General features: G+C 40.9%; 1 protein-coding gene across 4 annotated transcripts in view; it reads left to right on the forward strand.

Moving 5' to 3' along the window:
* The window catches only part of LOC147160544 (rho GTPase-activating protein 7), a 52578-nt gene that overhangs the window by 12319 nt on the left and 13813 nt on the right, over positions 1-26446 (forward strand). For 2 of the 4 annotated variants that reach the window (XM_086058008.1, XM_086058009.1), the window contains 3 exons: positions 24787-24858; positions 25141-25222; positions 26223-26292. In XM_086058008.1, the coding sequence (XP_085914134.1) occupies positions 24787-24858; positions 25141-25222; positions 26223-26292 (224 nt within the window). Of the gene's footprint in view, positions 1-18383; positions 18565-24072; positions 24390-24786; positions 24859-25140; positions 25223-26222; positions 26293-26446 lie in introns of those variants that run through there. The other 2 variants (XM_086058010.1, XM_086058012.1) reach the window with 2 other exon arrangements.

A 26446-nucleotide genomic window follows, 5' to 3' on the forward strand; every position in this document is an offset into this window, starting at 1 on the left:
CCCGGTGAGAACATGCGAGCATCACACAGGAAGACCTGAGCAGATTCGAACCAAATAACTAACTCCGACGTGTTAACCCCTAATGCGCTATTTTGCCTCAAATTCTGAATTGTACAACTCAGGCGACTTAATAGGTTCAACTGTATGAAGTGAGGAATTCAATCATAGTGACACTGTCATTCCGTTTAATATATTACTTTTTAATTTACGAATTCCCGGGAAACGCACGCCGACCATTATACAACACTTCACATTCTAAGTAGTAATTTGGCGACGTAACAGTGACACGGGAGCTCTGAGTCAAAGGTGCTCTGCTGTTGATTCCCACCAAAGATGCGGCAGGCCTGCCGTGGAAAAAGAAACAGAATAAAACCAATTCCCTCGTACCTTTTTGTTTTTATATGCTCAGGAGCTGTCGTCACGGCCGCCTGGATTCCATCCTAAGCACCTCGGTCATGTGACTCCCCTCCTTCCCCTCACCCCCAAAAAGATCTTTCTTTAGCTGTCATCCGTTTTTCTTATTTTTCCTGCTGCCTCGCTTTCTCACTCGTAGGTATGCCGTCTCTATTACATGCTCAAGGGATTGTATGTGGGTTCCCACTCTTCTTTTGTTGTTCACATAAAAAAAAAAAAAACATTTCCAGATGTGAAATGGCAGAGAGATCCCTGCCTGCTGTGAAATAAGACAATATCCATATGGACTAGAAGTACGGGATTCGGATTTCAAGTTCCTGGAAGCCAGCATTAAATAGGGGATGTTTGAGCGATTTACCTTTTGCAGAAACATTCCTTACTTTTTGTTTTTCAGTATTTAAGGCCCATTCAAAATGGTTTAATAGATTATAGTTGACTGATATGTTTATGGTTTTGGGATGGGGTGAGGGTTGAGTTAGTGGGTCCGGGTAGGGTGTAAGGTTAGGGTACAGTTAGGTAGGATTTGGCTCAGTAGTGTCAAAGTTTGGGGTAGAGTCGGGTTTGTGGTTGAATATGTGTTGAGGACAGGTGCCACTGTTGAGGTTACTAATTTAGCGTCATTGTAGTGTTTTAACCTTTCTTTATTTATTCATTTAACCTTTATTCACTCAATGCTGAACTGGCAGCCGACAACTAAATCAAAGCAACATAAAAAGCAAATATAAATACCGGTACATAGGCAGCAAATTTTACATCAGGTTAGGGTTGGTGTAGTTTGAGGTTCTAGGGTTAAGATTTTGATTGAGCTAGTGTTGGTGGTTTTGGGTTAGGGTAGGACAGAGTAGTGATCACATGATTACAGTACAGTCGGGGTTGGTTTCGGGAATTCAGTTCACTGATATGTTAGGGTCCGTAAGATTTTGTTCGAGTAGGTCAGGTTAAGGTTTGGTCTTTCAATCAGGGTAAGGATTATTCTTTTAGGGTTTGGATTAGGTCGGTTTGAAGTCTTGAAGGAAAGGTGGCGCTTCCTGGCTCCTTCCAGGCTACATTTATCATAATGAATTATATCTGGATCCGTGTTCTAGCATCCTGTTTTTCTTAAGTCATACCTAATTTAATTCATTCCTCGATAAAAGATAATGGAATTTGTAGTCTTCGCAACAAAGGCACGTGTTCTTTCCAACCTAATTTGCTCTCCTCTTGGCGTGAAATTCAACGTCGCTAATATGGTGACAGCCTTAATAAGGGCGAGACAAGATGTCGAGCCGGGTCATGTGTTTGTGATTGTGGGCTCGCTAATGATCTGATATTGTTTTATGAGGTAGTTTTCTTCCACGCTGAGTGTATATTTGTGTGTGTGAGCCCAGCAGGGATTTTAGTTTTTGGACAAGAGAGAGGGAAAAAAAACAGCCAACAGTCTCAGCATCTGTCACGTAGCGATGGAAGTGCAGTGCGTACAAACTAACCTCTGTGCAACCTCAAGAAGTTTTCATATTGAATCTCAGTACACACATATACAGACATAACATTTAGTGATATCAAAATGACAAAGAGAGATGCTTTTCCGGTTTGTATCTATATGTTTCACCCCCCAAGAGGAAGACAACGTGCTCCTCCCTCACAGTGGACACCTGTTAGGCGACATTCAATTTGCAGTTAACACGTTTTCCATTTGCAGTTAGTTGGCTCAATGGCCGACGTAAGCTCGCTGAACCGTTTCATTACTCAACTTTTTCCCCCAAGATTCCATGCAAAAATTGGTCCTGGGGAGGAATCTGGCTTGGAAATTTCCACCTGAAATTTCCTTCCGGAGCAGTGAAATCACGGTCCTTAAAATTCCAAGCTACGGCGAGACGCATTTTAGCATGTTAAATGAGTGTTATGTAATTGATGGGGTGACCACATTGCACGCCAGCTGATGATTTGACCTTTTACAAGGGAGGACGGCGGGAGGGAAACAAGCATGAAAGGGAGCAAACGGAGTTCAGCGTTTCTTGTTCTTGGCGTCAGTCTTTTCCTTGTTGGCAGATTTTAAAAGCATCTTGTCTTTAAAAAAATAAATTAAAAAAAACTCTGCCTCACCCCGCTTGCGCTCTCAACTGTCTGGCCAAAAGTTTGTTAACAAGCCGTTTGCATCTTTTGTAGTCACACGCACACACAAGGCAGCGTTTCAATTTGCAGTTTTCCATCGTCACTATTGTGCTCGGAATTTCGCTTTGGACAGCTTCTTCAGAGTGAGTCATCGTGTGTGAGAGGGAGGAATGGCTTCATCATTGAGACCACACAATTACACTGACACTTTTGACAAATCGATTGCCCGTTGGACAACTCGCACCTCGTTATTCTAAATGTCTGCCGCTAAAAGGATGTGGCCATATTCAGAAGATCATCATCCATTTGTCTGATGTGTTTTTACACAGTTTCATAGTTCGTCATCATCATATTTACTTCAACCAAGTGTTTGTTAAGATTTTAGGTGATAGATCACAAACCAAGGAAAGACCAATTTTTAAAGTGTTAGCGGTTTGGATTTATGATTTGGGGCTCGCGAGTTTTGGGGTTTGTGTTAGGGTTGGTTGAAAGTTAAGAATAAATTTAGGATTAGGGAGGAAGAGGTTCAGTCTTTGAGTTTGGCACAGTCTTTGGAATCGGTTAAAATTAAAATGAGGAAAATCAAGGTCTGGGACATACATTAACCGGATCCTGCAGCATAACATTAGAAATGATGCCTTGATGCCTTTTCTCAAGGGCACTTCAAAATTGTTCGGGGAAAAAAAACCTGGGTCTCCTTTACCAACCATTCCCAATTGTCATATTTTGTAGGCATTGCGGGTCTTGAACCTGATACTTCTGGCTCCCAGTTCTTCATATCGACTGCCTACCGTTGCCGTTTACCCTCATATGAATCACGATGTAATGATTCACACAGCTGACTTTCTCGCAGTTGCCGCTTGATCGATTCCCACTCAATCGCCCAACCAGTTCCGGATATAGTCGGCCTTGGATCGGCTCGAATCCCTGCAGTCGAAAAAATATCTGGATGATATCCAATTTTTGTTGTTGCAGTTGCTCAATCAGAGCTTGTTTGTATATAAAAAGTTAATTTGTGCTGATACACTGACGAACCTGAGACTCTCGCCTGCGGGTCGACCGCGACACACAGCGAGTGGTGGAGGTGCGGCGGGGAGGCCCAAAACAAATCTGGCACTGTTTATATTTGGAGGTCACACACCGGCCGGGGATGAGATTTGGAGACTTGCGGGGGGGCGTTGTTTTTATTTTCTTTATTGTTGGAAACTGTGGGATGCTGTTTTTTATTCTTCCCTATTTTAGCTCATTATTTTTGTAAGAAAAGAATATTTTGATGCAGCTCTGTTGTATGGTTGCATTTATTCCTAATGACAAAATCTGTTTTGTTCTTATCATAATGATGATTAACGATTAGTAATCCCATTATAAGACAAGACATGTTGTGCATGAATAAATGACTCCCCTTTTTTATCCTATTAAAATTTCCACATTTATCCAGTGTTCCTCCCATTAACTCATTCACTCCCAGCCATTTTCACTAAAGCAACCCCCTTCGCTCTCGGCTGTTTTACTGGATTTTGACTGATTTTGCAAACCCCACAGAATATTGTGTTCTATTGCTATAAAAACATGGAACCTACCAAAAGAAAGATTAAAGTATTTTATTTCATCAGGAAAAAAAAGTAAATTTCTACCTGTTTCCGTTTTGCAGCAATTAGCATTAGAATAGGGCTAAGTTTCTATTTACAAATCTATTTAGAATTGTGAGTAATTTATGTTTTTTTTCAACATGGCCCTGGTTTATCTCCTTTGCTCTGCTGCCACCTGCTGGCCATTTGTGTAATAACCACCATTTCTTCAACCGTTCTATGCAGTTCAGAGGCTGCATCAAAGCCTTCTGTATGGTCTGGCATAAAAAACAACAACATAAAACGTATAAATACGTTTTTTGGGATGTTTAAAACATTTAAAATATAACTTATTTATACGTTTGGGAGCAAATGAGTTAAGGATATCCTAGCTATTGTCTGTCTTCCAAGAAAGTCCATACTTTATCCAGAATTCCAAATTTGTCTAGGTAAAATTCACAAATCAATGTAGACAATTTACAATTTTTCCTAATGCGTACACATTTCTCAACTGATTCAAACCATTCCAACATCAAACTGCTCCACTTGATCAGGACATCATGAGAAATGTTTTCGCATTCCAAAAACTCCCCTCCTTAATCCAGTATATCACATTTTCAATTGCAATATTCCCTTATTAATTGAGGTATTTTACAAATGTTCTTAATTCATATCCCGAGTTTAGCATTAGCTCTCATTTTCAATTTTTCTATATATATATTTTTGGGGTTCGACAAAACTTCACATTTTTGGAGCATTGTGTTTCTGTTTTCACATCTCCCCAACCACAATGCCTCTTTTCATGTAGTTCCAGATGGTTGAACGTTAAAGGATGCTTTAATTACATTTGGTCCTGAGGTAGCGCAGCAATCTGTCGCACTCCCACGGCAAAAAAACGAAAAAGTTTAAACCTCCATCTCACAGGGTAAAGTAATTGTTTTCTTTTATTTCCAGGCCTCCCAAACCTAAACATTGGTGTGAATCTGCCGATGTCAAAATATGCCGCGGGAGTTCTGCGTGTCTGACTAAATTAGAGTTCTGCTGTTGTGACAGCGCCTCCCTCGCAGTCATGAATCAATCCATTATTTTCTTCCCCGAATGGAAACATGGCAACATGGGCGTTTGTGGTGAAACGGCTCTCTTAGAGCACGCTAACACAGGAGGCAAGGATCATTTGCATTTTTGGGCCTAAATTTGGGGGGCAGAGCCGCCTGGGAGGGAAGCTTACTCTCTGCTAGAGATTTGGAATCCGTTACAGTTCATTGTTTAGCGTTTTGTTTGTTAACACTTTTAATCAATTCTGGTTCGTTTAAAACGCCCATCAGTTAAATATACAACTTGAATCTGAGCTCTTCTTGTTTAGTTTGTATTATTTTTATAGCAGCCACAAAATAATCACATTTTAAAAGGCTAATCATTTAGGTAGAAAACTCGTAGGGTCTGAATTAATTGCATAATCTCCAGACATACTTTATAGCAGAAATGTGCTAGTAAATGGTGCACGGCCACTACCAAAATTTGGTAGAGATATTTAATACTGTATGCTCTCTTCCCTAGCTTTGACAACAGCCCGTTCAGGCGGTAAACTGGTAGGGCCTGAATTAATTGAACCGTCACCAATCACTTATTGAATATTGTCTGTTTCCTGTTTACTTTCTGTTAAGATTTCCACAGTAGCCCGCTTAGGCAGAAGACAAGTAGGGCCTGAATTGTGTCCTCTCAAGGCATATAGCATAAACGTGTTCATAATTATAAAACAGACCTCTTTGTTACTAAACATGCTCTCCCCCTGTTTACGTTCTGTGGTGATCTAGGTGGCTGCCCGTTGAGGTAGCCAGATGGTTGGGTCTGGTATTTTTTAGACTCTTTTCAAACTCATGTCTGAATTCTGGGCAACCACATTTGATTTCTTTCTACCAGTCTGAATTGGATCTTTACCATATTTGGAATTGCTGTGTTTAGTAAAAATGTCATTTGCTGCACCAAACTTTGCATTCTTACTGTTTAGTTTCTGTAGTGATTTCAAAAGCAGCTCCTTTACACAGCGAACTCGTTGGGGAATCTCACCCGATTGACTTTCCACCCATCTGTGGCATAGGTTTTCACGGTATTCAAATATTTATCCAGTCTTTTTTTTTTATTAGCTATAAAATAGTGCTCTAAATGTCCCTCTCTTCCTGTCTACTGACTTGATTTCATCAGCAGCCCATTTAGGCCACAAATGAGGTGAGTCCCCTCACTCAATTGGCTTTCCACCTGTGTATTGTAATATTTGCGCTGACAGTTTTTTTTTTTATTCAAAAGTTGAAAAGTTTCCTAATTCTGCCTCCAATTTCCTTCTCTTCCTGTTTACTCTTTCTTTTGATTTAATCAGCAACCCATTTAGGCAGCATAGTAGTTGGATAACCTAACTCAATTGAATTTCTCCCTGTCTCTAACAAATTTTGTGCAAACATTGTTTTTTTTAGTTCAAAATCGGTCGCCATTCTGCACTTCACATTGCATTCTTTCTGTTTAATTTTATGTTTTGATTTCATCAACAGCCCATTTAGGCATCAAACTAATTTGGGAACCTCACTCAATTGACTTTGCACCTGCCTATCACAATGTTCGCATAAGCATTGTTATTTCTTTTAGTTTCAAAATGGTCCCTGTTCTGCCCCAAACTTCTTCCTGTTTATGTCAGTTTTGATTTCATCAGCTGCCTATTTAAGCAGCAAACTTTAGTAAACAAATTACATCGCAATAATCCAAACTTTGATTGAATTCCACATAATCAACCAAAGCAATCCAAACATGATTCATCGTGCCAATTCCAAGTGCAAGCCAAAGCATTCTCTAATTCCGTGACTCCTGTGCTTTAAGTGAAGATCTCTTCTGTTGCTTTTCTTTCGTCTTCATGATCATGTGCAGTGTGCACTCTCTGTGCACCGGTGCCTCCTGGTAATGTTTCTGCACATTCATCATAGTTGTCAGCTCTAGTGACTTCTCCATCTCCTCCTACAAAAGGAGATGCCTTAATCTCCAGGTGGCCACTTTTTTTTTTTTTTTACTGCCCTTATAGCCTCGTATCAGGTGTTTTTTTTTGCTGCATTTCCATCTGACCGGCTTATCCCCGCTCCGGTGCTATTTGCCAGAATCCTCCGCGCCACCTGGAGAGATGGATTGGAAGGTGTAAGAGGGTTGGATCAGAGAAGAGGCAGAGGGAAGTGGTAAAAGTGAGTCTGGGTATTAAGTGGGGGAGATGAAGGTGAATCCAAGAGAGTAGGTGTATTGTGAGAAGCAGCTTAGGGGTCGTGACGGGCGGGATAAGGCAGTGGCGCAGATAAGATCCATGATAAGAAACGACAGCAGGTCAAAGTTTTAATAATGGAGTGAAAACACAGTAATGTTTTGTTTTGTTTTGTTTTTTGAGTCCAAATGCAATCCAATTTATTTCATAGCAACAAGTTGGATCGTAATCTCACTGATTGTAAACAATTTTCCTAACTTCATTTATTCATTGGATGAGTAAAAAAAATAAACAGCCGAAAGTCACAGCAACAGTAGTATTGTGTATGTGCCTTTAAGGGGCGTAACAGTGTTAGCAATCCCGAAGTTTAGAAGGAAGTCATGTAAAAAGTTGGACTTCCGTTATAGCTTCAAAAAGTGAACCAATCCAAAAACCCTTTGCAATTACATCAGATACTAATTGCTTATCTGAACTGACTCGTCATACTCCTCTGGCGAGATGCTTTCGATTTCCTGTCACCGTTCTCCGTCCATTAGCGTTCTCCCTAAAGCTCCCCTGGAGAGAAGCGGTGGGGGCCCGTTTAACGATCATCCGATTGTCTCGGGCTTTAAGGGAAAACAACAGCTGGCAATTCGGCGAGTGAACAATGGCAAACGATTGTTTTCCTTCTCCCCGGTTCTCGGTGCCGCGCTCAATTCGAGGCGACCTGTTTCAATCAGACGAGGGCGGAGGGGGGGATGAAATTGCAGGTGTCGGGAAAAAAAACAACAGCGGGATGGATGAAACCCAGAGTTTCATTTACTTTCACTCAGATAACGATGCTTTTTTCAGGGGGGGTAATATTATTTTCACTGTAGACAAATTTAACTGTCCCTAGAGTTGTTGTGTGTCCTCTTGACTTATATGAGCATATCCACCTTCTCTCCTTGAGATCGTATCTCAGCATCCAAACCCCACCCCCTCGCCCGCAACCCTCCAATCATTCGCAAAATTATAAATACATAAAACTCAGATGCCTGATGTCACACAGTAGCAGCCGTATCCTGCCACCAGATGCCGTGTCTTAATCAGGCACAGTCAGGCCTAGGAAGAGAGAAATGTCACAAGGCAGTGGTAGGAAGTACTTAACTCATTCACTCCCAGTAATTTTCACAAAAGCAACCCCCTTCGCTCCCAGCTGTTTTACTGGATTTGGACAGATTTTGCAAGGCTCACTGAATATTGTGTTCCATTGCTGTAAAAACATGGAACCTACCAAAAGAACGATTAGTCTCGTCTTTCATCAGGAAAAAAAAGCATATTTCTGTTTCCGTTTTGTAGCAATTAGCATTAGAATATGGCTAAGTTTCATCCTTATTTACAAATCTGCTTAGAACTGTGGGGAAATCAGCTTGTTTGCAACATGGCCCTGGTTGATCTCTTATACTCCGCTGCCACCTGCTGGCCGTTTTAGTAATAACTACCATTGCTTCAAACGTTCCCTTCAGTTCAGAGGCTGCATCAAAGCCTTCTGTATGCGCTAGCATAAAAAACAAAAAACATAAAAAACGTATAAATATATCTTTGGGACACTTTAAATATGTAAAATAGAACGTATTTATATGTTTTTGGGAGCAAATGCGTTAAATGCATTTTCCAGGTATCCTGTACTCTACATGAGTGTTTATTTTTCTGAAGACTTGTTACTTTTATTCCCCAATTTTTCTTTGTCGAAAGAAGCTTGTGACTTTTTTAGTGTAGAGAAAGGCAAAGCCAATCGCTGTTGAGATCATGATTGATTGATTGTTTGAAAAGAAAGTAAAAAGACAACAAGCTGGTGTGCAGAGAAGATTTCAAAGAATTTATCAAAACGGGCATTGTAATTTGTAATAAACACACAAAAAATACTTTTGTACTTTTTGTACATTTTGGAGTCTTTTTCAGTAAAGAGTGTGAGTACTTTTTCCACTTAATTCAGATGGACATGTTGCACAAAGGTCAAAGTTAACTTGATATTCCAGTTCGCTGTATTATTTTGTACATTACAAAATGCAGTTTTGGCTCACAGGCAAAATAAAGATTTGAGGAAAAAGTAAATGGAATGAACCGTGCCCACTTGATAACCAAGGTACGGACCGGACCATGCGTTACACAGTCGATGCTTTCAACTAGATTGCCCATTCAAAGCAGTGGTTTCCAGATAAAGTAAAGGTGCTAAACAAAATATTGACATTTCAGGCATTTTACTGTAGGGGTCCACTCACTTTTGTTGCCTGTACCGTCCCACCCATAAGAAACGATCACCAAATGTCTTTAAATAAAATTTAAAGAAAAAAACAACTATTTATAAACATTAACTCTGAACCCTCATATGTTGTCGATTTGTAAAATGTCATTCTCTATGACAATGTCAAGTAAACTAAACCTCAGAATGGAAAAATCTGTCGACCTATGGCGGAATATAAACTTGATTTTTGCACCGTGACAAAAATAGCAGGACCAGCAGCAGCAGAATAACTTTCAGTGACCCACTTCCAGCCTTTGTGTTGGCGGATGTTTTTTTATTTGAACCCACAAAACCATACACACACACACAAACACGCACACGCATATTGTGCTGGATGCTCTAATCATTTGGTTCCACACAGTGTCTGCTAGCGTAGCATTAGCCTAAATACATACAGTATGTCGAATTGGGCCTGTAGCATGTTGGCCTGGTTGCTCTGTAAGGAAAAGATAGATGCTATCCGACAGTCGCTGCCTCCAATAACACTTATCGTATTTGCAATAGTGTCTGGAAGTGTTTGTTTACTCTACTGCAAATGCGGAGGGGGCAGGCTGTTAGGTGTATGCAGTTTTGGAATACATTGATACTTTTTGACTTAGCAGTTTTAATTGTTCTGTCAACAAGCTCGTAACTCAGTTTACTCATATCAAACCAATACTCTCCATTAAGGTGAATTGAAATGCCATTAATCCATTCCAGCCCACAATTTTTTTTTGTTCCATATTTTTAATGATAGCACTGCATTGTATAAAAACCTAATAAAAGAGAAATATGAAGAAAGAAACAGTTTTTTAAAAAAGGGTATATTTCGGCCCAGTCGCAACAACTGTAGTGTTGTATCCTTGTGTGCCTTTGAGAGGCGTGGCCTTGTCACAAAGCTGAATATAGTTGCTTGCAAATGTTTTCATTTTGTATTTGCGTGTTTGGGGAAAAAAATCCCTCTATTTGACAGAGGCATTGATTTATCGAAGTATCGGGATGGCTGGACAGTGGACACTATTCCTCATTCTGACTGCCACATCCATAAAAGAGCCATCTAATTGCGACACATCGGTCCTGTTATACGGCCTATTCCTTTTGACTTACGATATTATGCATTCCATGCTATGTCATGACGTATGTGTTATCATCCTTTTATCCGTCCATCTTTGCCACGGCCATCGCTCCCTCAAAGCCACTAAGATCATACCTTAATGTCATGATCTTTTCAGGCTAATGATTTTCAATAGGGAAAGATGGTCTAACCTTTTCGGCGGCAAGCCCTTGTCCAGCCCGTGTCGTCCTCATCTAAAGGGGCAGACCTCTTGGTTTGGGTGCCCCCCAGATGAAGGTAGCGAGCTGTGAGCAAATGGAAGTCAACCGCATTTGTCGGATTTCCAGTTGAAGCGCAGCCATAAATGTAGAGCACCAATTTGGAATCCTACCAAAATGACTGAAACATGAAACAAAAGGAAACAAAAGGATTGACTGGAATTGACGGGCCCTAGGGTCACCAATTGCATACTTGTTGCCTGAGAACTATATATTCTAATTTTAATTTAGGGGTTCTAAACATGACCCCCACAACTCAATCAATAGTGCCATTTTTAAAGCAAAACATTGAAGTAAGTAAAATTGTAATTTAGCTCCCAGCACCAGTTTCACCAATCGAGACAAAACTGGAAGGACATATCTATCATAACAGGATGCAGGAAAAAGTCTCAAGGATCCTTGCATCAAATTGAGCTGGAATTCAGCCATTTTTCTTTCAAGCAGCCATTTTAAATGAATTCCAGGACTTGCACTTTGATGGACTCCGACTTTCCCAAATATGTCAGGCTTTTTTGGGGGGCCTCAACATGCCCAAAAACTCACCAGTTTTAGGACGTGCATATGTATTTTAGAGCTACCAAACACCATGTACTTTTAAAATCATTCAAATGTTTTCTAGTGGCAGATGTAAGCACCCATCCATACATACATTTTCGCTACTTCGCTAGTTGTTTGTTTGTTTTGAAGGTCTGATGTGTTTCCAAGTGCATTGATCCGTTTGCAGTTTGCAGGCGTCATTATGGAGTCTGGCATTAATGCCAATGTCAGAGGGATTCCGTCTCACAGTTAATGACTCTCTAGTACTTTTTAAAGCAATTTGTCTTCTCGTCAGCCGCATTATGTTGCAGTAATTCAAAGAGGTCGTGGATGCTTTAAAAGTCATTTTGCGGTGCTGAGTGAGTGAGTTCTGCACTCCAAAGTACAGCCAATGTCATGCGAAAACCACACCGGACCTGCTCCTCCAGGAATAATCAATCAAAAAGTGCCATTTAAATCCCAAAGAGAGTGACGTAAACATCGATCGAGGGGGAAACGGTAATACCCAGTATGTATCTCCAAGTTTCCTCAAAGTGCTCAGAATCCCCAAAACGTGAAGTCCTGGGAAGGCAGCCAACACTGCCATCATCACCCGAGCTGCCATTAAGTCCCTAAAGCTGCCAAAAGAACACTGCTGGGGATTTAGAGCGAGTACAAAAAGAGTAAATTAAACATTTGCAGATTAAATATGGCTTCCCCCTTAACACAGAAGTGGATTATGAATGGCCAATAATGACGCAGCCCCATTTTTTCATTGTCATTGTTCTCCTCCAAAGATTAACAGGCCTCAGGAGAGGAAAGCGCCACAGTTGTCAAATGCTGCCAGACTAATTGAAGGTCTGGCGTTGAAGTCAACTTCTAAATAACTCGGGAAAGACTTGAGTTTTGACAATTTGACTTTGTCAAATATCACACGTTGTCATCCATTTCTTTTCTATCCCGCTTGTCCTCATCACGAGTAACTGGAGCTTATCTCAGTTGACTTTTGGCGAAAGAAGCAGGGTACAGCCTGAAATGGCCGCCCATTCAATTGCAGAACATAGGCAAGAGGAGAGTGCACCCTGGACTCCTTACAAGACAATCACAGGGCATATTGCAAAGAAAGAAAACCATTTATCAACACAATGAGCTGGAGTTTATCCCGGATGACTGGACTGCTGCCAGTCAATGGCAGGTCACAACTAACTTTTGGTGAGAGGTGCCGAGTACTTCCTGGTCTGGCCGTTAGTCAGTCACAGGGCACAGCTGTCTTTTGGCAAGAGAAGCGGTGTGCATCCTGGACTGGTCACTAGTCAATCGCAGGGCAAAAATAGAGACAGTCAACCATTCACACCAAGAGGCGGATTCCCAGTCAACGTTTGTAAAGAGAAGCGGGGTTCACCCTAGACTGCACTGTGTGATTTTTTTGGGAATGTGTGCGGAAGCTGGAGTACCCAGAAAGTAGAGAGTAGCTGAAGAACTCTGGACTGTGAGGCAGACGTGCCAACCACAATGCTGCCATCAGGTTTTGTGAAAAAGATACAGTGTATCCAGACTGAATTTGTTGAATAGAAACTTTCATTTCATTGTTGATACGCTGATGTCAACCAGCAATGAACAATACCATTCAGAAGATTTCACGGGATGCCGATAAATCAGACACATTTTTTACGAGTTCTATATGCTCTGACAGATGAGCCGAAATGACGAGCAGCAACAATCACAGACGGCCTTCTCAGGAAGGCGGCGATTAATCACTGAGGCATTTCCTGAGCGGGCCGACAGGACGGTTCCTCCGCTGCTTCCATAGAAGTCTGCTTTGGTTCTGCGGATCGCTGTGTTCTGGGCAGAGACTTCCTCTTGTTACGCTTGCTTGACGGCGTCACCGGGGAACCGAAAGAATGCAGGGCAAAGGTTTTTCAACAGGACATCAGACTGCAGTAAAGACTTTTGATTTTCAAGCAAACGCTCAACGTTTTTTGTCCTCGTATTTTGTACTTTTCTCTTCAAAGAAACAACTATTGACAAAAAAAAGGGCTACCAGCACAATAGACACGTGCCTCAGAAGACATTTAATCCTCTGTTGACCTTTAATATATAAAAAAAAATGGCATCACTCAATTATTCCAAGTCCAATACTCAGAAGGGATCATTTGACAGCAAACAAGAAGCTCATAATTGGTTGTCCAAATGGATTTTTACTTTTGTCAGTGTGTGTCAAACAACCATCAATGCTTTCTTAATGAGACTTCACGCGTCCTTGTTTAGTGCTCCATTGTACTCAACCCAAATGTTTGTGTGTCTATATTTGGTGAGGTTGGCACCACAGCCCCCCGCGTCACACTCCCACTAACCGCTCAAGTGGCTTCAGGTGGGACCTGACCTGACTCACTTGGGTTTTTTGGGGGGTAGGGAGGAATTTCCAAACACTAATAGGGCTGAAAGGGCTGAAAGTCCGGTAATAGCATCCTTCTAACGCACTGCCAGGGGCTCCACGGGCTCCTGGCAGCGTCCCCGGGTTTCCATCAAGCTCCTGAACAAAAACACTTTATTTATAGTGTCGTCAACAAGGACACATTGTTATATTATTCTTGGCTCGGGAGAACCTCGCGAGGTAGTTTGCTTCTGATACTTTGTCATCTTTAATAATAAAAATAAATAAAAAAAAGTCATTTTTTTATTGAAGATCTAACATACGTACAAACATGCAAAGTCTCAGGTACCCATGTCTGAAAATTGAACCGAAAGTCTGCCATTTTGATTTGAATCGGCCACTTTTCGTTGGTGGACATCAAACTTGTAACTTTTCTTTTGTGAAATTGGCAAAACTCTAGCTAGCTGTATGGATGGAAGTCTTATCGATCTGGACTTTTTTTCACTTTGGCCATATCATACTGACTGCTTTTGTCGCTACGCTAATGCTCTGTCACATGAGCTGTGAGGGTGAGGCAAAATTTCAAGAGGGAAGGACGCTTCCTGTTGGACTGAGTCGGAAATACCGAACCCTAAAGCCTCTGAGGCTGCCTTCAGATTAGACTACACGCAAACACACACATGCACATTTACACAACAGTAAACTGGGACACACCCCGGAGCACACAAGTAAGCAGCCATGCGAAGTTTGCGGGAGTAAACACGTCACGCACGTCCCCTTGTAAGCGTATAGCCGCCTGGCTGGAACACAAATACAAGCGTGTACACACACAAACACACACACTGAAACTCCCATCCGTTGGGAGTATTGTTGGATTCTTCCTCTTCTGACGCCCGCCAGGCTTAGGAAAAGGAAATGCAGTCTTGTGTAACCTTTCCACACACAGATAGAGAAAGAGAGAGTTTTTTTTAAGGGTTTTTTGGTGGATGACAAAGCCTCATGACAAATTCCGATCAATCCTGGTCTAGACGCGTCTTACCCTGAAGTCCATGGAGGCCAAAGTTGAGGGTTGCATAGGAAGTTTCTCCAAAAAGTCTGACTTGTCAGACAGTCTCTGACCTCTGACCGTTTTTGACGAACAACTTGCTGTGTATTAGGGTTAAATTTATCTGCCATGTTTTGTCTCAGTTTTAGTCCAGTTTCAACCACGCTTGTTAGTTTTTATCCTAGTTAGTCAACCTCATCCCATTTTTATTTAGTCCATTTTTAGTCGACTATAAATCTAGCATTTTAGTCTTTACTTTAGTCCAAGAACACATCATTTTATTTGTCTAGTTTTAGGCAACAAAAACTGCCAATTTTTGTCCAGTTTTAGTCAGGACAATCATATTACCCCTATTTATTTTTTTTGACAGCAGTTGAAAATTTCGGATCTAAAATTATTTCACATAAAATGTTCTCATCTTTTTGATGAAAAACAACTTCACACACAATTACAATATATCAAGCTGTTTACTATGGCTCCATGCTATAAGCTAGTAAATAGCCAGTATTAGTTAGCGGTCGGATTAGCGTTATTGATGGAACGTCATAGCTGTTGGATTGATGTCACATTTTAACTACAATTTCCTTTTCTTTTTTTTTTCTTTTTTAAACCTTTCAGCGTGAATTCACCTCCTGTCTGTCCCATGTATATCTAGCTGCAGATTTGAAAGGGTGTGTGTCACTATGTGTCACCATGACCAGACCCGTCACCAGAGCCCTGGCTTCAGAGGGGGGGGTTACTGAATGGCGCCCGCTGACAGTATTATAGACAGCATTTACACTACATACACTTACAGTAGACGGCAACGCCGTCTTGAGTACGTTGATGCCGCAGCCATATTGGGTGAGGCGAAGTGAAGCTATTTGTAAAGACGCCTCGTTCAGTTTCTCCTCTAGATGTATCATCAAGCCACAACTCAGGATGGATTAATAAGTAACCATTACCTTTGATTATGGTATCCCATTCTAACTCAGTCTTACTAATTATTTGACGATTTAATGGCGAATGCGAAATTGCCACATCCAATATGGCAGATGCGCTGACATATGGCTTCGAACCTGTTTGAATGGTGTCTGCAGCAGAATTAAAAAGAAAAAAGAAAAGCAAAATCCAACCTCATTTTAAATTTCCGACTGTGGTTTCTTTTTTCAAGTGGCTCTTTAATTAGTAGAGACACGGTTTTACAAGATCATATAATTGTCATCTCGTCTTTGTTCACGAACTAAAATTTTCATAGATTTTAGTTCAGTTTTTATTTAGTGGAGTACATTTTCGTCTCGTCTTCATTAGTTGATGTAAATGCACACTGATTTAATCCCAGTTATTGTTTATTAATGAGGGTTTTAGTCTAGTCTGGTATAGTTTTAGTCCAGTGAAAAATGTGTGTTGACGAAAATATTGTTGTTAGTTTTCATTAACGAAATTAACACTACTGTGTATTTAGGCAAAGGCAAAATAATCGATTAAATGTCCTCGGTATATGACGGAGTTCCGTTCCTACAATAGTGACACGTGTCGTCATTAATTGAGCTTGAATAAATGTAACAATCCTATTTTAACAAAATAAAGGGATGGAGGTATAAATATCTGTTTTCAAATGTAGGGATTAAACCGAAACTTTTGAAGCAGAGTTGTAGAAGTAGGTCTCCTTTCAGCAAACTCTGAAAAAGTTGATTAGCCACTCTTTTGCTCCTCCACTTGGAAATTAATGTAGCGATTCACCGAGACCTTGCTTCTCCCTTTATAAGTTTATTCACATTTGAAAGCCCGTACGCAAACACCTACGCATTAAATGGAAGGCCATTAGCGCTAATGGTATACCTTGGACTGAGTGCTGATGAAACCTTGAAGAAGTACAGAGTGTGTGAGCACATGGCGAGGACTTCACTTTACGGGTTTAGTCATTGGCCCATTTGGATACCTTCTCATTTTGGCTGAGTGCCGCTTCTTCAGTGGTAATCTTGTTAATGACCTTCCTCGTTCTCTCTATTTGTGAATTGTGCAATCCAAGACAATAGAATCACAAGCTAATGTGCTAATGGCCGTGGCTACGCAATAGTTTCACATTCAACCTTTCCTTCAGTTTTCCCGCCCCCCACAAACTTCCTTACGACTCTTTCCGAATCCGATGATAGGTTAAGGAAAAAGAAATATGCTAAGACAACAATTTTAATTCCAATGGGGAAAATGGTTTTGCAACAATTTTTTGGGACTGTGTGTGTGAGAATTTATGTTCTCTGACGGGGCAGCAAGGTGGAATAGTGAAATTTGGTGGGAGCACAGACAGTTGCGGTAACTGTTTCAACTGTTCCGTCCCAGCAGTGTCGGCCTAAAAGTAAAAATAAAAGTCTGACATGCCAGCCAGCATGTAGACGGTGGCTTCACACCGGCATGGCTGCTTTAGAGCGCCTCGTCGCAGAATGGAATAGCTATGCGGCGAACCTGGTAGGATATAGTCCAGCCACCGGATGTTTTGAGTGGACACATTTTCGCAACTCAATATGTAGTTGGCAACCATTTGCAGTAGTTGTATTTGATTGACAGTTGAGCGGAATTTGATTTCAATAAGTGGACACGCCCACAGCACTTAACTCATTTGCTCCCAAAAATGTATAAATGCGGTCTATTTTAAATGTTTTAAGTGTCCCAAAGACATATTTATAAGTTTTTCAAATGGGGCTTCTTATGTTAAAGCATACAGAAAGCTTTGATGCAGCCTCTCAACTGCAAAGAACGGTTGAAGAAATGGTAGTTATTACACAAACGGCCAGCAGGTGGCAGCAGAGCAAAATAGATCAACCAGGGCCATGTTGAAAAAAAGCTAATTTACTCATAATTCTAAATAGATTTGTGAATAATGATTATACTTAGCTATATTCTAATGCTAATTGCTGCAAAACGGAAACAGATAGAAATATACTTGTTTTCCTGATGAAAGAAGAGACTCTAATCTTTTTTTTGGTAGGTTCCATGTTTTTATAGCAAAAGAACACAATATTCTGTGGGCCTTGCAAAATCAGTCAAAATCCAGTAAAACAGCCGGGAGTGAATGTGTTAAGAGGGGAGGGATTTGTATTTTATGATTTTATTTTTTTTAATAATTCCAATTTAGATATTTTTAAATATTTCCATTTTTATGTGTTTTAGGTCACTGTAGTAAAAGTCAACAATTTTCAGGGTGAAAAAAAAGACATTTAAGTTATTTGTATTGCTGTCGAAACAGGTCAAATTTGACCTCACCAGTATGCCGGGTTAAACTTCTAAATTAGTTTTTGCTCTGAGCCATATAGAAAATCCATGTGAGCCACAACCTTGCTGCATTCAGCTTTTCAAAATGACCCTACTGCCCATTATGTTGTTAAAAAAAAAAAAGAAATATTAACTGCAAAAAAGTTTCCTGCTGATGGTCACATGTCGGGAGCATTTCCCCGCCGAGGTTTATTTTTAGGACACTGACCGGCCACCCCCCCTCCCCAACACTCTCCCCTCCTTTCCCCTGGTGTTTAGATGGTCTGGTCCTGACCAGAGGAAGAGGAGTGGCAGGGAGGGGAAATGTTGAACAATGACTTTATTAACATGATGCCCAACACAAGCAACACATCAGGACAGGATCCAGCTCAGGATATAAGACTTTTCACCCATCTTGGATTGACTTCTTTTAAAACTCCTTTTTCTTTTTTTTACTGTGTGTATTTTATCGCATCCAAATGGAAGTTTGCTAACAAGCGTCAAGCATGTTAATCCCAAGTGAGTATGTGTTTGACTTATATTAGAACGTTTGCCTGTGATGACAGCTGCTTTTTAATAGGCCTCCGCAAAATAAGCGGGCGATTGGTGTTTAATTAGCATCGTGAGCGGTAATTAATTAGAAGCCGATGCAGCCTTTGCTACTGTAAATGTGTCCTCTGCGAATGTCTGTTTGCCGGTTATACGGGGAGGGTTTTTTGTTTTTGTTTTCATTTACAAGAGCAACAATCACATTGGAAAAGTGTGGAAATGTTGATCGTAAGCTTGGAGTGTATGGTTTTAAAATACAATCTAAAAAAATTGACAGATTTCTGCTGTTAATAGATTTTTTCCCCCAGAAAAATCCAACGAAAATCTACTTTTTTTAAAACTTTTTTTTTTTTACTTGATGTAAATATTTTGTCTTTAAAGATGATGTGAAAACATTTTCAAATGACGTTAAGAAAAAGTCACTACAGTGGCAGGAAAAGTCGCAAAATATAATTACATATAAGCCTATAGCTAATATAGCACAACTTTGTTAAACTGACAAAAATAAATCAATAAATAAACTCAGACTTTGTATCACATAAATAAACACCAAAATGTTCATCCGAACCACATAATTCCATCTAGCAACAGTCCTCCAGCTTAATGCTAGCATATAATGTGATTGACAGGCTAACGGAGATTAGCATCGATGAAACTGTAATTATAAACATTCAAACAAGTGCTACTTTACCCTACATGGAGCAGCAACACATCATACATCAATACTCACATTAATTTTCTCTGCTCTGTGGTATTACTGAAGCTCAGTTGGGGACCTTATCTGCCTCTTCATCCTCCTCCTCATTCACATTGCATTTACTCCAGTAACCCTCCGCGCTACTAAACTGAAAATGGCTTGAAAATCCACAATTTAGCACCAAAAATGAACTGTGACATTAAATAACTGTAAATCATTCCCTCATGTTCCTGTTTTATGGTTATCATCACATTTTTCTGACATCTGATGATAGTTTTGTCTGTATTTTAACATGAGCTGTGGATTCCAAAGTGCTGCAGTTCAGCTTCGACAGTGAACTACAGACGTATCACCTACTCAGTTCTTTTTCCGTCAGTGGTTTATCCATGTAGACATTCTGACTCTTTGTGCTGTATTGCCGTCAGTTTGCGTCTGCCGCATTCTTGATCACGTATACAGCTACAAACGCAAAAAGGGAATCAACAACACACCGCATCGTGATGTGTTTTGTTTGAAAAAAAAAATCCCCAGCCGTCGCTCCAATTTGCTTCATCCTAACTCGGAGGCTTTATTCCACCTCATTAGAGCTCGGCGCGGAACTACAAACTCTTTTGGATGGGAGGGGGTTCCGGGGGAAGGGGGGTTCAGTAGAGCTGTCTTTCCACTGTAGTTTGTACGAGTGTTGTTAGCAACGGATGGCAACAAGAGTGCTGGCATTAGCTCATAATGCAGCTGCAACTACCAGCTGTGTGTGATTTTGTCGCCTTACTTGAAGAAGCTGGCAATTTTATTCCTCAGTCGTGATTTTAACCTGTCCTGTTTGTCATGTTAACTTGGGCCTGATTATCAAGTCATCTGATGTGTGTGTGTGTGTGTGTGTGTGTGAAAGTTGATTCTGAGTGTTGTGGGTTGTGTTTGTGATATGTTGTGTTGCCCATTTCCAGTACACCAGAAAACCAGACCACAAATATTTCAGTTATGGACGTGATGCCCTTTCATAACCTTGAGCAACTCTGAGGCCCTTATGGATTAAGAAAAACTTTAATTTCCAATTAATATTCAGGGTTATAAGCCTAATTGATGGCTGTTAGATGGTAAAAAAAATTACTGTACAATGCATTACCTGTGAATCTGATTTCATCGCGCCTTCAGCATATGGAATTTAGGAAGACTCTTTAAACAAGATGTCCTTGGGGAAAAAAAAACTGCCTGATTGCTGTTTTGTCTTAAATAAAGTACAGAAGGTTGCAGGGAGTATCGGAGGTCAGTAAGTGTACAGTGTAGTGTAATCGTTAAAAAAATAAAGAGCCAAAAGGTTAATTAAGAGGGTTTTTTTTAACGAGTTGCTTTATACATAACGTGATTACATTGTCTCTCGGGTAATTAAGAAGGGGTCGGAGGGGTGTGCATCTCTCACACTATAAGCGCTCAAGCAAAATACAACAACAAGGCCAAGTCCTGACTTTGTTTAGTCCACTTCAACTCCTCATAAAAAAATGGAAAGTTAAGTGGAAGTCAAACTTCAACATTTTTTGACAATAATATATTATATGTGACCTCACTAGTCTAAACATGACATTCAGATGAATATTTGTGCAATTTTGAGTTGTGAAGCAAAATCCAGCTGTTTTTATCCATCTCAGGGGGCGGCCATTTTGCCACTTGCTGTCAACTGAAGATGACATCAATGTTGCACAGGGCTCAGGCAACAACCAATCACAGCTCACCAGTTTTCTGAAGCTGCGCTGTGATTGGTTGTTACCTGAGCCCTGAGCAACATTGATGTCATCTCCAGCAAGTGGCAAAATGGCCGCCCCCTGAGATGGATAAAAACGGCTGGATTTTGCTGCTTAACTCATATTCGCAATATTAACCAGAATACCATATTTAGACTAGTGGGGCTGAATAGAACATATTACTGTCAAAGAAAAAATTGGGGTTGTCTTCCCCTTTTAAAAGGAAAAAAATCGCGAATTATCAGGACGACTAATCTCGTAACAGTAAATTCATAATGACTTTTACACTTTGACAATTATGCTATTAGGATAACAATTTATGCGTTTGACTATTTATGCTGTTTAAAAAAAAGGCAATGGAGACTGAAAGTTCCTTCATCTTACTCCCCACTCGAGCGTATCTGAATCTTGCTCGTAATTCAACCAAACTCATAACTACAATAACATTTTTGCTGGGTTTTGAGGAGGCGTCCAATTCTAGCTAACTCAACTCTGGCTGAAGGAATTCAAAGCAACTAGCGAACAAGTGATAAGCAGATCAAACCCGGGCCTTGAAGGTGCGATACTGTCGGAATATGCCCCCCAAATCTCATCTGACAGCAAGTTATGTAAGCGATAAAAATGGAAACTGACCGAAATAGAAACGCAAGAGAGCAAATAGCTTGAAAATGACGCTAATTCACGCTTGATCTAATTAGTTTGTGGAAGTTTTAAGCCCAGGCCAGGAAGAAAACACTCCACACCTGTCAGAAACAACAATGAACTGTCAAACCCGGCCATGGCGTTCAATCGTCCGCCGTCCCGACCCCGTGTTTACGTAAGCGATGCTATCTGCCCAACTCGTCCTATTACCGCGGTCGCTCGGTAAAGGCCTCTTCCTTTTTCTAAATGACTGTGTGCCAAAGGAAGTTGTGGCGTGGCCCCAAAGGACTCTGATAAGAGATTTGGATATGCGATTAAGCAGGGCCCCGCCTCGATAGGAAACGCCTGGGAAGTTCTCATCATGCATATGGAATCCACCATTTTGTTTTTGGCCATAGCTTTGACCAGGACCGAAGGAATATCCGTGAGAAATGATATGAAAGTGTCACGTTTGAGCCAGGATAGGTTAGCCGGCCATTTATTTTCTGTAGCGCTCGTCCTCATTAAACATTTGTTCCGTTTGTAAGGGACAGACAAGTGAGTCTTAGCAGTTGTGTCATTTCTGGTCAAGCTGCTTTATTGTCAACATCAAACGACTCGACTGCATGTTATCGACTATGTGTCATCACGTCAGGAAGGTACACGGGCAAATCCTTCCGGGCGTCCGCATTCTTTCTCTTGCTTGCATTCTGTCTGACATTTGACATGGGAGTGCTGAGTTTCACCTTTTTTACCCCTCAGTGAACTCCTTGCCGGCTTCTGGGCAAGTGCATTAAGTGCTCTGCTTGAAGGTCAGGAAGCTGCTGTGGAGGATCTAAAAGGGACTTCTGAATTTTCAAATGGAAGAGAGCCACACATGATGAGGAAAAAAATTAAAAACTCGGGCTGGGTGGGTGATATGGCCAAAAAGTAAAAAAAAAAAAATCAGTCATACAGGATAATTATAATTTTAATCAATTTTAATCTAATAAACCCCCAAAAACATTTATTTAAACGTTTTATTAATTCAATAATAATCCAGAAGACAAAACTCAAATTCAACATTCGAGTTTTAAAATGACAATTAATGAAATTAGATCGATTTATTGCCCAGTCTTACTAAAAACTCTGTCGATTTCATCTGTGACTGATTGAACAGGTTTAACATTCAAAAATGTCGAGCTCGACATTCTGAACCGATTGGGATGGGGAAAAAAATCTTCCTACCTACAAGACATCCAAGAAACAGGCCATAAGGAAAATGCTCAAATTAGCGCTGATGATGTGTTTACACCACTTTAACATTTACATTTTCAGAGTAAATTGGAGAGGAAAAATTACTTAAACACCCCGCATTACAAATTTCTTACTCAGGATGATCTTTAGAAGACATCCAATAATTGCACTTTTGATGACTCTGATTTCAAAGGAGGGAAAATGCTTCAGTAAAGGCTGATGTGTGTACCCCGCTTTCAACTAAACATGTTCTTGGTATATTTTTCCCTGCTAGTTTCGAGTGAAAAGTGCTTACTGTACGTGACCCTCAAAGTTGTAACCCGTTTCTCTGCGGTACTGGTGGTCTAGTGGAAAAAAGAGGTGGGTTACTAAGACCTGGGCTCTAACATCCACATATCCCTCGGATTTCCGCCAACATCTGCGACCTGCTCGGCGAGCACACTTGATCCCGTTTCAAGCTCAAATGTCACATCTCCATCGTAAGGCCCCTGAAATAGGCTCAGTTCTTCAGCCAAGGGGCTTGTTGGACTGTTCAGGATGAATATACACAAGGTAATATAATGCCATTTTTCTTCTCACAGAGTTGCTAACAGGGTTTTTTTCACTCGAGTGCAAAGAACACCACAAGTCTATTTAGGCTAAGGCCCTGCTATATTTAGCCCTTTTCCACACTGCATTCCGAGTAAATTGGCGTAAGATTAGAGCTGGGATTTATTCACCAGAATATTCACAGATTGAGTTCAAGCCCGATCCCGCATCAGTGCCTTACCCACAGGACAGCCATCTGGAAATTTTCATGAAAATGTTGTTCAAGAGAAAGAGGGAAAGTAAGATGACCCGGAAATTAATGGATACTTAAAACTTCTTCCGTTTGATGATATTTTTTTGTCTCATTTTGCCACAAATATATCTGGGCTATAATCGCATGGATTTTCAATACCAACAAAACTGCGTTCAGACTGCAGGCATATCTGACTCCAATCGGATTCCTCCTTTTTAGGGCTGACCGTTAGCAAGGGTCCAAATCTGATCTGGCCCCGTTCAGACTGAGCCACATTATTGACCCATCTGACAGGTTGCTGGAGCAATATGGAACCACAACACTGACAATAAGAGAGCAACAGCGTGGAACGGAGGCGGCGCCCAGCGCGTATAGTGTTTGACGTCATGACGCAGTTTGCCGCTCCGTACTTCCCGTTCCTCGCAAGCGCATTAAGCTGTTTCTTTCTCTTCTCTTCTCCCTTCTCCCTTAATGACCACATGTACGGCATAGCTCGCTATTTCCGGTTGCGCATGTGAAGAATTGATGGGGTAGCAAGACCGGGTGCAGCGCAAGTAACGTAAAATGTCACTTTATTTCCGGTTGAGCATGAAGAGGAGTCGACGGGGTAGTGGAGCAGTCAAGGAGTTTGACTGCCGACACGTGAGAAAACCAGCCGGGCAGCGAACCGATTGGACTTTGTTTTTTGCGCACGTAGTGACGTCACGGACACATCAAATCCGTTGTGAGTGTTTCGAGTTGATCAGATTGAGACGCATCTTGTCCAAATTGGATATGAAACTACCTCACGCATGTGGTTTCAATCCGACCCGCAAAAATCGGATTTCATGTGTTTTGTGACTGTTCAGACTACAAAAGAGACCTCCGCATTCAATCTGGTTGGGCTAAAAATCGGATTTGGGCTGGCAATCTGAACAAGGCCCAAGTTGCCTCACCTTCCCCACCAGTCAGCAGTAATTAAAATTGTTACAGATAATTAATTGCCAACCCCCTCCCCCAAAATGGAAATCGAATCGCATAAAGGGACGGCTGATTAAGTGCAAATATTTGTACTCTTAAAGCCATCGGAGCATGAAGTGATTGCCATTGACTCAAGAGTCGTCGTTTTTATTTCTTTACAGAGATCGAAGCCAAGGAGGCCTCCGATTGGCTACGAGCAGCCGGCTTCCCTCAGTACGCACAGCTGTTCAAAGGTAAATAACCAGCCTTTATGTATATCCTGAAGCATCATTCAGGCAAGTCCTAATTTTCAATGTTGAAGCAAAAGCAAAATAATTTGCGGTCAGATTTTTTTAAATGGGTTCGGGACAAGACTTGTGGAACTCTTGGTAATGGAAGGAAAATAAATCAGGAGTTATGAAGTCTCACGTTGCTCTCATTGGAACAGACCATTTTGAAACCAATTTTAGAATTCAAAAGGAACATGTGTCGATCTGAGGAAATACAAAAGTAATCTTAATATGATTGCGTATCAGACTGCAGGTTTCCCATTGATGTGGAACTCGCCAAAAGGGATCACCACTTCCTGGATAAAGACGCTCTGGATTCCCTCTGCAGGTAACACGCTCATGATGATGACATTGGGGAATTTTTCTTTGCAAATACTGTCGTTTGTCTGTTGGGACACCAAGTCAGAACCTGGCTGCAGTTGATAATTACACATCACGAAGAAGGCATCGAATGCCACTTTGGGAGTCCTTGAGCCACTTTGCAAGTCGCCGGCGCTTTTCACCGCTCAGCTTTTAATGAGATTTGGACGGCAGCTCACATTTATGCTCTCTCCCGGCTGCAGAGTTGTGTTTTGGCAGGATGTCACGGTAGAGTAAAAGTGCTAGAAAAGTCCTGACACGCTGCCTGCTGGGAACTAAACAAGCAGCTAATGACAGAAGCTAATAGAAGTGAAACTTGCCGATGGAGAGCAAATTTTAAAGTAGAAATGAAATCAATATAGCTGTGGCGGGAAGTAGCAAATTACAAATGGTTTGTTACTGTACTGGACAATGTTGTTTCCATAAATGCTATAATCCATCTAAATATTGAAAATGATGTAGCCAGAAGTCTTGCTGTGAAGAAATATTGTCATTAGATCTAATTGAATCATATTAGCTGGGAAATAAACAGCTAGCTTATTTTCAAAAAGGAGCTAATCAAACATTCTTATCCTACATGTTTTAGCAGCTATTTTCAACTAACAAACATATAGCCAACATAGTAATATGGCATTGAGGCCATTATATCAACGGGAAGGCATTTTGTGTTTACTAAAAGGAAGGGGAAAAAAACAATTGAAGCTTTCAGATCGATCTACTTTTGCTAGCATCAGGCTAGCTGCTAAGTGCCTTAGTCCTAGATGATGCTGTTGTTGCACTAGTTTGTTTTGTCTGCCTAAATGTTGAAAATTGAAAGCTTGCCTTTGAAGAAATAATAAGTTGTTCGACACGTTGGAATCAAAACAGTCATTATATGCTTGCTAGCTATCTAGCCAAAGTAGTGCTTTAGTATTTCCTAGGTGACCTGAATATGCAATCTTTTTGACTAACTTCCAACTCCTCTGCAGGCGTCTGATCACGTTGAACAAATGCGCGGAGATGAGGCTGGACTTGCCGAAAGCGAAACATCGTGAACAAGTGAGTTGTTGAGCGGACAAAGAATGAAGAAAATGAAACGCAGCAAAATGCTCGTATTAGTGGTGTGTAATGGCGTCGCGCCGTGACATTTACTTGTTCGGCATCATTTAGTTTGAACGGATGATTCAGCCCGTTGGTGCTTGACGGCTTCTGT

Source organism: Leptonotus elevatus, chromosome 16 (assembly GCF_054856555.1).
Source record: "Leptonotus elevatus isolate MCC_2025b chromosome 16, RoL_Lele_1.0, whole genome shotgun sequence".
Classification (NCBI taxonomy): Eukaryota; Metazoa; Chordata; class Actinopteri; order Syngnathiformes; family Syngnathidae; genus Leptonotus; species Leptonotus elevatus.